General features: G+C 35.7%; 1 protein-coding gene across 1 annotated transcript in view; it reads right to left on the bottom strand.

The window, feature by feature from the left end:
- Window positions 1-12,671, bottom strand: part of LOC121863240 (midasin-like) — a 125,984-nt gene that overhangs the window by 13,439 nt on the left and 99,874 nt on the right. Inside the window, exons 29-31 of the mRNA XM_042361750.1 lie at window positions 12,024-12,267; window positions 11,367-11,452; window positions 4,142-4,330 (exon numbers count right to left, since the gene is read on the bottom strand). Coding sequence (XP_042217684.1) covers window positions 4,142-4,330; window positions 11,367-11,452; window positions 12,024-12,267 — 519 coding nt within the window. The remainder of the gene's footprint in view (window positions 1-4,141; window positions 4,331-11,366; window positions 11,453-12,023; window positions 12,268-12,671) is intronic.

The raw sequence follows: 12,671 nt of genomic DNA, 5'->3' as shown, positions 1-12,671 counted from the left end.
TTTCCGAGAATATATTCATTCAGGCACAGTTAAGGTAAAATATACATGTGATGTAACAGTTTTTTAACTGAAAACGATTCGAAAAACACGTGTACCGTCTAGCTGATACTCAACAGCTGGTGGTGCGTCATGCGTCGTTGTAAACAATAGGAGGTTGAAGTAAATTACCGGGTATTATATTAAGTGTGAAATATCGAAAAGGTTTTTATTACCGGTACTTTTTGTAAATCAATGAGAACTGTGATACCGTATAAGATATGATAAGTTAGCCTGCGTTAAGAACTTCAACATAGACTACTGAAAGCACGTTGTAAGGTAATTTAGCCTTTTGTAAGTTGGTGAGCTTAATTTGCTGAAGGAACTGCACAACTTTTCATTACTAATTGGTACATATTTTACGTTTCCATTGTTTACTGGCAGTAAATGGTAAATATTTTTCATGTCTGAAGCTAAAAGTTGCTCCTCGCCCTTTCCATCATGCACGGGTTCAACCTAACAAAACTATTACGCATGTATAGGACGACCCCCAATTTTTTGCCTAAAAATTTGGTCTTAAAAACTCGAACTATACACGAGTATATATATATATATATATATATATATATATATATATATATATATATATATATATATATATATATATATATATATATATATATATATATATATATATATATATATATATATATATATATATATATATATATATATATATATATATATATATATATATATATATATATATATATACATATATATATATATACATATACATATACACCCTGCTTAACTAACACCTGTTAACGTCGAACTGCCTTCCATAGGATCTTCAATTCGGTTAACTAAAAAAATTTGGTTAACGAACCGATCTCAACATTTTTGCTTGCACTGACCGGGCAACCAGCTTTAGTATCAGTCCGCCAATACATTAATCGGTTCTAGGGCTTAAATTCCTTACTATTTTAGTAAATATCAAGAAGTTTATACTATTCAATAATTTTAAAAGTTTAATATTCAATTTTTTAGTCATTTTAACAATTATTGAACATAATTGAAGGTAAAGTGACTAGTTTAATGCGCGGCATCCAGCCTCTTAACACAGCAAACAGGAGTTAGTCTCTCTCTGTTTTCACTGGAGGTAACATCTTGCTTGAGACTCTCTTCAACTAAACGCTTTTTTTCTGTGTTTCCAAGCAAATTATTGGTCATTTTGAAATATATTTTACATATTGACAATATATAATGCAGTGCAGTGTTGATTTAAAGAAAATAATCTTGAATTACACCAAGAGAGCTAAAATTTTATGGGTGAAATGGCGCCATGGGGTGACTTCTCTTCCACCCCAATGCCTTCTCTTTTCCTTCTCCTCCACCCCCATTCTAAATCCCATCATCATCATCATCATCCAGGAGCCTTCTACATACACACCTCAAAGTAAGTGAACTTTTCTACCATTTTGTTGAATTTAGAAATTTTCGTGAGCTGGAACCAATTATACACAGTGACCCTCCGCTAATCACTCAACTGCTCCAGAAGGTCGTCGCTCATTAACCCAAAGTTCGTTAACCGAAACCATTGTTTCAATGGGTTTTTGGTACTGGTTCCAGCTCACCGAAAATTTCCTAAATTCTATATATATATATATATATATATATATATATATATATATATATATATATATATATATATATATATATATATATACATATACACACACACACACACACACACACTTGTCCCTCGGTTAACGAACACAATTCGTTCCAGAAGGTCGTTCGTTAACCGAAACCATTGTTTGAATGGGATATTGGGTAATTGGTTCCAGCTCACAGAAAAGTATATACAAAGTAAAGCCAAAAATGCATAAAGTCAGAAACACTCCTAAAATTCCTTTAAATCACTATATATATCGTACATATACACTAGAACTCTTAAATCACTACTGTAATGTGATACAGGTGATTAATTTTACCTCTTGTACAAAATATAGGACGTTTATATTCAAATTATTCCCTGTCTTGCAAGGATTTCAGCAATGCAAATTATATTATCGTGACTTTAGTCTGAGATATTATATAAAATAAACACCTTAAAGCATAAAGAAAACACCAAACTTTTGTCTAGGAACGCAAGGAGAGAGGAAGTCAGCGAGCGTGGGAAGAGGGGAGCGGGAGGTGAGGTGACAGATAGTGTCTGGTGAAGTATAATTTGTTTATTTATTTGAGATTTTTGTTTTTAGCTCATATAATTCATAGAAATTACCCAGCCAGAATATAATTTACATTGCTGGAATTCTTATAAGATAGTGATTAATTTGAACATAAACAAGCTAAAATTTGCATTAGACGTACAAATTTTAGATCTAATTTAAGAATTTTATTAGGGAGAGCAAAAATTTTATCTTTTGTGCAAAATATTTGACGTTTATATTCAAATTGTTTCCTGTCTTGCAAGGATTTCAGCAATGCAAATTATATTATCCTACCTTTAGTTTGAGGTATTATTTATTTTTAAACCTGTAAACCTAGTCCTTTTCCCCAAATGTTTCTCAGGAAGGTGGGAGGGAGGGAGGGAGGGGTGACATGTTTGACAGTTGGTGCCTGTGGTGTGAAGTATTTAATTGTTAATTTATGTCCTTTAGATTGAGTTTTTGTTTTTTGGTTATAAAATTTAATGGAAGTGACCGGGGTGAATTTAATTTGCATTGCTGGAATTCTTATAAGATTGTGATTAGTTTGAATGTAAACATAGAAGAGATAACTGAATTGGCTGAGTACCTCCTTAGTTTATCAGCTGATGTTCAAAATAATTTGTGATTTTCGTAAGGATTTCGTTAGTTGATTTTTTTCGTTAACCCAATTGAAGATTCTTATGGTAGGTAATTCGTTAACCGAGGCATTTGTTAACTGAGGGACCACTGTGTATGTATATGTATATATATATATATATATATATATGTATATATATATATATATATATATATATATATATATATATATATATATATATATATATATATATATATATATATATATATATATATATATATATATACATACATATATATATATATACATACATATACATATATTATTATAAGTGACCCTGTTAATCTAACTCAATCCGCTTCCAGAAGGTCGCTTCGTTAACCTAAAAGTTCGTTAACCGAAACCATTGTTTCAATGGGTTTTGGAATTGGTTCCAGCTCACTGAAAATTTCCTAAATTCAACAAAAATGGTAGAAAAGTTCACTTACTTTGAGGTGTGTATGTAGAAGGCTCCTGGATGATGATGATGATGATGATGATGGATTTAGAATGGGGTGGAGGAGAAGGAAGAAGAGAAGGCATTGGGATGGAAGAGAAGTCATCATATGGCGCCATTTCACCAATAAAATTTTAGCTCTCTCGAAATTCAAGATTATTTTTAAATCAACACTGCACTGCATTATATATTGTCAATATGTAAAATATATTTCAAAATGACCAATAATTTGCTTGGAAACACAGAAAAAAGCTGCTAGTTGAAGAGAGTCTCAAGCAAGATGTTACCTAGTGAAAGAGACTAACGCCTGTTTGCTGTGTTATGAGGCTGGATGTCATGATAAACTAGTCACTTTACTTTCAATTATGTTCCAATTGTTAAAATCACTAAAAATTGAATATTAAACTTTTAAAAATTATTGAATAGTATAAACTTCTTGATATTTACTAAAATAGTAAGGAATTTAAGCCCTAGAACCGATTAATGTATGGGGACTGATACTAAAGCTGGTTGCCCGTCAGTGCTGCAAAAAACATGTTGAGGTCGGTTCAGAAGATATTCGTTAACCTAATTTTTGTTCAACCGAATTGAAGATCCTTATGGAAGGCAGTTCGTTAATCAAATTAACCGAGGTGCTAAACGAGGTCACACACACACACACACATATATATATATATATATATATATATATATATATATATATATATATATATATATATATATATATATATATATATATATATATTACTGTAAATGCTATACACACCTCCATTGGAGTTTTTAACATTTCCTCTTCTTGAGGCTGATCCTCCTCCTGTCTATCAAGAGAATTAATAATTCCTAAAATAAATTTTATACTGTAAATACTATACACACCTCCATTGGAGTTTCTATCATTTCTTCCTCTTCTTGTGGCTTATCCTCCTCCTGTCTATCTGCTGGTGCTGGTGCCTCTCTGGCCTGCTCCTGAGTACCAGCATCAACAATCTGAGCATCAAAGTGATCCTCTGCCTTATCAATAGGTTCATACTCAGAGTTCTTCTGCTCCACGTGATCTTCAGCATCCTGTAGTCAACAAAGTAATATTAATACTTTTAAAATACTGACAAAACTTAAGAATATACTGGTAAAGAAGTTTAATAATTTTGAAGTCTTTCAGGCCCTTTCCTGCTATATTGTACAGAAGTAAATTTAATTACCAAAAAACTTATACTGTATACTTAAGAATCGTTGCAAAACCTGAGCTAGCACACAAAAACATAGAGGTATCCGAGTCACCTGTTCCTGGGCTCGAACATTAACCCTCAAATGGCAGGTAAGGATTTCCTACTCTGCCCCTATAATGCAAACATAGAGCCACAAGGAACATGAAACATCCATTGTTATTAACCACTGTCCCTACAGCTAACATGAACTAATGTTGGTTGCTTTATAAGGAAGGGTTAAAGGGAATGCTATTTCTGGCTTAATGTCCTTTGCCAAGTGACTCTTTGTTATCCAAAGCCAGCTGAAAAGAGAGTAAATGAGGTAAAGGAGTTCCTCACTATACGAGTCATCAATATCATTGGTTTCGTATTTACAAGGCCAAATTATTGTTGAACTAAATGTAAAAAGTACCCGCACTTACAAGGATTATGAGGAATAATATCCTTGGATGCGAAGTCTCAAAAAGGGAATAATCCAAAACTCCCAGTGCTCATACCCGTGTTTCAAACTTACTCTCAGTAGTCTGCCCATTGCAAGCAATGCCTAACCTGTGAATTTCTATTGTTGTTGTGAGCATTCTTGAAATATCATTGCTATTATTTTAGCTACGAATTCAAAGCGTAATGCTAGTTTTTGGTGTAGGTGCTTTTAATTTTGGTTGATTATGATGATATTCCTGTCATCAAGCAAGGATCATATGTACATCAATTCTAGCCCCATAACGCTCTTCTATCCTTTCAAAACTTTCAACCCTGTACACATTTTCTCATATTTGTCTAAATTTTCATGGTATTATTTCTCCTTTACTTCTTTCCATTTTGCCTTGAAACTGATAGTACTAAGAGATCTAGTATTGCCATTGAATAGTCCAGAGCGATATGTTTGTTTTTGTCTTTGGTTTTATGAATAAAAAAAATTCAAGTTCGGTTGAATTTTTTTTCAAAATATCAAGATTAAATACTCAACCAAAAATAAATCTTACAAGGTAGAAAAAATTGGACTCTGGAGTTATGTCGAGGAGGGGTTCTTCCTGTGCTGAGTGTTTGTTTCATTGAAATTGGTACAAAATTGGCAGAGAAATTCCAAACTGAGTGATGGAAAAGTTCATTTTGAGATACAGGCCGATAAAGTTTCTCAACCTTTCTCCCCCGTGTAAGTGCTCATTCTGAGCCGATTTTACATGTAATATCTTGTTTTTTGTGTATTTTTACATCTCCAACTGAACTCCAGTTATATTCTTAAGTGAAGTAGAGGGTAGGGGACTCCGTGGGGTGAAAGGAAGGGTTGGGCTGGGCTACCACAGGTGTCCCACGAGACGGCTGTTACCGTCGCTATTTTAGAGAATATATTTCCTTTCATTCTCTTGGATTTAGCAATGCTCTTGGCATGTACTTCCTTTAGTTGTCTTTTGTTTTGAATCACATGCACTCCTGATATTCGAGGAGAGAAGCCTGATACAGGTCCGAGACATACTGATGACATGTGTTTCTACCACCTCCCCTATAATCGCCAGAGAGGAAGAGAGTTGCCTGAAATGAATTTCTAGTCTTTTTTTGTGCTATTTATTCCATATATCTGGGGGAAAATATTTTACCACAATCATTCATATGCCTACCCAAGGAAGGCTGAAAATGGGGGTAAACCATACATAACTGCATAAATATTATAAATATTGCCATAAAACTCCGTCCAGATACAGCCACAGGCAACACCTTTGCCCGGGAATTTTTTTTCATATTTTATGATTTTTTTTTTATCGATCTAAGCGGGACTCTCCCCTTAAAGGAAGCATAGGAACTATGGACTGTACATGAAATTAGATGAGGTGAGTGTGTGATAGACATTTCACTTGCTCTTCAGATTCCCGAGTATAAATGATAAAAGGCTTAAAAATAATCTTTTTGAGTGTTATTTAGAATCTATTGTACCAATCAAACCCTATTCCCATTATTCATTATGGTCAGAAATTCCGTACTTTAAGTGGTGATTTTCTGGTCCCTATTAACTTTGGATAATGAGGAACTGCTGTACTACAGGTTGAACCTCCCTAATCCGGTACTCTAATGTCCGGCACCTCCCGTCGTCCGGGAAAATTTTAGTTTGCCGGACGGCTGCTAGTACCCACCAGCACTAGTGTCCATAGTTCGGCATACCCTTTGTTTACATCTGGTCCGCGTGGAGTTTGGTGTGTTCCTAGGTATTTCAAGGGTTTCTGTAAAATTTCACTTGTTATTTACCCTTAATATGCCTCCTAAGCATATTTATTTTATTATTTCATTTACTGTACAGATATTTTGTTCTTCTTTACAGGTGAACGTCACAAATTTATGTACAGGTACCATAACTATTTTGTAATTTCAAGTGCAGAATGAGAATTATTGTTTATCTATTTTCATTTATTACAATAACACTGTACAGTGGTCCCTCGGTTAACGAGTGCCTCGGTAAACAAGATTTCGGTTAACGATTTACCTTCCATAAGATTCTTAACTTCGCTAACGAGCAATCCCTCGATTAACGAGTTTTTTACGAGCCGACTTCAACATGTTTTCGCTTGCATTTGGTGGTCCACCAGCTGTAGTATTAGTCCGCCAATACATTAATCGGTTTTAGGGCCTAAATTCCTTACTATTTTAGTAAATATCAAGAAGTTTATACTATTCAATAATTTTAAAAGTTTAATATTAACTTTTTTAGTCATTTTAACAATTATTGAACATAATTGAAGGTAAAGAAACTAGTTTCTGGCGTGCCATCCAGCCTGTTAACACACCAGACAGGCGTTAGTCTCTCTCTGTTTTCAGTGGAGGTAACATCTTGCTTGAGACTCTCTTCAACTAAACGCTTTTTTTCTGTGTTTCCAAGCAAATTATTGGTCATTTTGAAATATATTTTACATATTGACAATATATAATGCAGTGTAGTGTTGATTTAAAGAAAATAATCTTGAAATACACCAAGAGAACTAAAATTTTATGGGTGAAATGGTGCCATGGGATGACTCCTCGTCCACCCCAATGCCTTCTCTTCTTCCTTCTCCTCCACCCCCATTCTAATTCCCATCATCATCCAGGAGCCTTCTACATACACACCTCAAAGTAAGTGTACTTTTCTACCTTTTTTGTTGAATTTAGGTAATTTTCGGTGAGCTGGAACCAATTACCCAAAAACCCATTGAAACAATGGTTTCGGTTAACGAGTTTTTTGGTTAACGAACAACCTGCTGGAACGAATTGTGCTCATTAACCGAGGGACCACTGTACAGTAGAACGTGGATATAACACGAGATATGTTCCAAGAGAGGTCGCTTTAAACCGAATTCACACTAAATCAAAGTGTTGTTTAAGTGGAATAATGTAGTTTGGTACTTGAGAGAAACACAAAATACTAAAAAGACTGAGAGTCTACCCAGATGCACCTCAGCCCATCTCCTAGAATTAACAAAACATTGTTTTTGTAGTATTATGTTAAAACAAACACTCATAAATCAACACAGCTAAAATTATGGGATGTGAAATGGTCTGTTTACTGGCTGGAAAGATGGGGGGAGGGAGGGAGGTGAGGTGATATGTTTGACAGTTGATGCCAAGGTCTATTGCTTATTTATTTATCTCTCCTTAAGAGTAACTTTAAGTTTTTCTCTTATAAAATGTCACTGAACTGACATGGGAGAATATAATTAACATTGCTGGAATTCTTATAAGATAGTGATTAATTTGAATATAAACACGCTACAACTCGCATTAGACATACAAAGAGCATTTATATTCAAATTATTTGCTGTCTTGCAAGGATTCCAGCAATACAAATTATGTTCTCCTAACTTTAGTCTGCAACATTATATATGATAAAAACTTTAAGCCTAAAACACCAAAAACCCTGGCTGGGAAGAGGGGAAGGAGGGGGGGGGGGAAGGAAGTGAGTGACATTTTTTAAAGTTGGCACCGAAGGTCTAGTGAAGTATTTATTTGTTTATTTATGTCCTTTAGCTTGAGTTTATGTTTTTTGCTGATAAAATGTCACAGAAGTGACTGGGGAGAATATAATTCACATTGCTGAAATACTTATAACATAGTGATTAATTTGAATATAATCATGCTATAGTTTGCACAAGACAAAAATTTTAGTTATCATTTAGTACATGTACAGTACAACTTTGCCCTTAGGACAGTGTAGCGTGCCCAGAGAAACATTAGGAGCAAAATTTAAAATATGATGCGCCATATTGGCGCATCAATAATACTATGTATTTTACAAAGACCATCTGTAGTTCGGAAAATTCTATAGTCCGGCACCGGTCAGGTCCAAAGGGTGCCGGATTACGGAGGTTCAACCTGCATTAAAGTTCCAAGACTGGAGATTTACAAATCTTAAAAGCAAGAATTGATTATAGCTACTAACAGGTAAGAACTCTCTTGCCAGATGAATAAAGTGTTATTGTGGATCCTTCTGTGAAATTATTCCTACAGAATCCCTAACCCCCCAACAAACAGCTGATTATATGTCTCCAGCATAGGTGATGTTTGAAATCTCTCACAATACACTGGTGGAAGCCAGGAAAAAAAAATAGAAAACACTACCACCTAGTGTGACCAAAAAAGATCTAAACTAACAAAAAACCAAAATGTTATCAGCACTTCCAAGCATGCTCGGGACACGAAGTAAGACAGACAATTGGATTTCTCTTCAGTGAAACTAACATACAAGTTCATATTGGGTCATTATGTACGGTCCCCCCAAAAAATTATCATTAGATTTTCCATCATAAGTTGGAATGCCTGCTCACCATATCAGCAACAGCTAGAGATGGGGGTGGAAGTTGTCCTTGTATGGTATACAGTACTAGATATATCAATATGACAAGAAATCCATTAAGCTATATTAATGTACGTATGTATCGTTCAAAAACGTATACAGTGAATTCTCGAAGATCCGGAATAAAAGGGGGGACCACCTGTTATACAGAAATTTTCCCCCTTGAAAAAGCCATAATTTTGAGCAACATATTACTGTACTCATTTGTACTACACAAAATAACTTCTTTTTTTTTGCCAAATATGTAATGTCTATACTCAAACTATTCACAAACTTGCAAGGATTCCAGCAATGCAAGTTATATTCTGCTAAGTTTAGTCTGACATTCGATGAGATAAAATCTTTAAGCCTAAAACTACCTTCACCCCTAGGAAGGGGGAGGTGAGGTGTTGACAGCCAGGCGGGGAGGTGAGGCTATTGACCAGCAGGTGGAGAAATTACCCAGTGTGTGTAGTAGTTATCAGTCACATAGAGGGAGTTTAAGTTTTTCACTTATAAAATGTCACTGAATTGACTTTGCAGAATATAACTTACATTGCTGGAATTCTTGTAAAATAGTGATTAATTTGAATATAAATATGCTATAGTTTGCACTAGACTTAAATTTTTTTTTAATTATTTAGTACATTTGCATACAGTACAGGTTTGCCCTTTGGACAATTATTTCTTTATTCAAATTATTCGCTGCCTTGTAAGGATTCCAGCAATGCAAATTATATTCTGCCAATTCTAGTCTGACATTTTATAATATAAAAACTTAAAAGCCTAAAACTACCGTCATCCTGTTTTAGGAATGCTTTTTAGGGAGGCTTCTTAGCCCAGAACCTCCATTTTTTTGTCCGAATCTTCCGAAATCCGGATCTTTGAGGGTTTACTGTATTCTCATTCACGCACAAAGGTCGCGGATGTTGACTAACAACCGTTCAGAAAGATGTGATGCACCCTCTGCAGACAAAAAACCTGAAAACCTGTCCCACTCACACCACCTTGTTAACCCTCCTTTACAGTTCCCAGGCTACTGTGATTTCAGATTTGCCCCCGAGGGGGCTAGTTTATTGGGCACCCCCCTTACATCCTGTCCTAGGCTACTGTGATGTTGTCATATATCTGATTTTCTAAAACATATATAGCATGGAAGGTTATCAACGATTTATCAAGATTAAATAACATTGTGGAACTGGTTGTTTTCTTTATAAGAAACTTTACTGCATTTATCTACATTATTTGGAGACTGATAACAAAAATATAAATCAGCACTTAATTGCCTTGAACTTAACCTATAGGTTTCTGCTAATGTTTATATTTATGTCACACCACTAGCAAGATGTAAGCGGTGATATATCAACTTTAACCCTTAAAGCTCGGGTGACGTTTCTATACGTCCACTACAGTGACCCTGGATGATGTTCTTTTACATCCTTAATTTTCGCGGCATAGTTTGAATGTCCAGGCGGGACGAAGTACAGTACTTTGTATAGGATATTTATTTGCTTGGCAACTCAACCCCACATAATATTGATTTCAAGTCCAGTGGTCCAGTTACCCACCAGCTATCACAATGTCTCACTCCTCCACACCCTCAATAATAATGCTTTTCCTCAAGAGTTGCTAGATTTAAGTGGCATTGATATAGTATTGGGTGAGGAAGACAGTGATGGGGAGGAAACAGATTATATGGAGTTTGTTGAGGGGCCAGCAGTGAAGACCATGATACAGACAATGGCGCTCATTCCCACTCCCCACCCCACCCCACCAGCCAACCTCTCAGCGAGGTCGTGTGCCATGGTAACTGTGGATGTAGGGGACCACATGCACGCCAGCCACAACAGTAAACGTTAAGTGATTACACTAAGTTTAAGCCTGAAAAAAAAATAAGCCTGAAAAAAAAAATCGCAAGGGGTCCAGTAATTAAAGATTTTTTTTTACTGCAAAATTCTTTTATTACATTAATATTAGACATAAACCTTAATATATTATCAGACATGAAACCTGTGGCTATCAACTTTGAAAGAGTGCCCCTGGATTTGTCCTACTTGATTTGTCATAAAGTAAAATACTCTCAATGTGTTTCTATACATACCTCTTGTTCTGGCAGATTGTTCTCTGATCTCTTTTTCCTCATCTCTTTGGTCATTGGCCCGTGCTGCATTTTCTCTTGATTGTCCCCTAAAAATTAAAGACATCATTTTGAATACCAGTACTGTAATGGCAGTCATACCCATGGGACCCACTTTCACTAGACTGCATAGGTTGCACTCTGTACACGCTATATTATAACTTCTGTGTATTATAACAGCTCTCAAGTGTCCTACACAGCCTTCTGGTGACATTACAGCAAGTAAGAAAATAAGAAACGTTTCAACCTCCATTTGTCATGTCTACATGGCTGGTTGCTGTGCACCATGCCTGTGTGTTTGCAAATTTGACCATCACCAACTATTTCCACAATATTTGCAAGGTAATTTTACCCTTTTCAAGTATAGACAATGTCATTCTATTCTGAATGTAAGTGCCTTCCTACTTTTAAAAGCATACATTTTGTTTATGAACTTGTACTCTAAGTGGAATCATTCATGGTACCGGAACCTAACCCCATATTACTGTACCCATAGAAAGTTAACTTTGCTAAAACATAATTCTGCTCTCTCATGAGCCCACTTCTTATTGAACCTCAATTAATTGTGAGGGACCACTGTATAAATGTAGAGCGACAGTGATGGTTAGGTTTAATGCTTACCTAGTGTTCTATTCTCATCAACTGTCCCAGGCTTACGGGGCTTCTTCATGTCATTCTGATCATTAGCTGAAGACTTGGTAACCAGAGCAGATGATTCGCCTTTGTGTGCATCATCACGGGTGCGACTCTCGGACTGCCCCACACCTTCTTGGTCATCTGTTTGCTCACCTATTTGACCTTGTTCTTCTTGCCTTTCCTCTTCATCCTCTTCATGCTGCCCACCCATCTTGGATTTTGGTTGTTCCTATTTGGAAAGTAAAAAATGTGGAACTTCATAAAACCTGATTTATACTAAAATCTGGATAGAACAGCTCAGTGAATATGACTGCTGAAGGCCTGGAAGCCCTGAGCATTTGGCAGCTTGGACAATAATCTTAGATCACCCCCCCCCCTCAACCTTCCTAGAATGACTTTCAAATTCCAAACAATGGAAAACACTGTCATCATTTTATGCATGAGTGTACCCCCCCCTTTCAGTTTTTCATTTTGGCTACTGAGTGTATGTGTTGCCTTGATCCTTTTCTGTCACTTTCTACACACGTCTTACACCAGTGTCCCTATATTTTTCTCTTTCTTTCAAGTTTGTGCACCCCCTGAGCAATCCCACATAAAAGCAAGGGTGAAATAAAGATAACAAAGTAGTAGACT

The sequence above is a fragment of the Homarus americanus genome, unplaced genomic scaffold (genome assembly GCF_018991925.1).
Source record: "Homarus americanus isolate GMGI-L3 unplaced genomic scaffold, GMGI_Hamer_2.0 scaffold46197, whole genome shotgun sequence".
Classification (NCBI taxonomy): domain Eukaryota; kingdom Metazoa; phylum Arthropoda; class Malacostraca; order Decapoda; family Nephropidae; genus Homarus; species Homarus americanus.
Note: the sequence above shows the minus strand (reverse complement) of the source record. Positions and strands in the feature narration are given on the sequence as shown.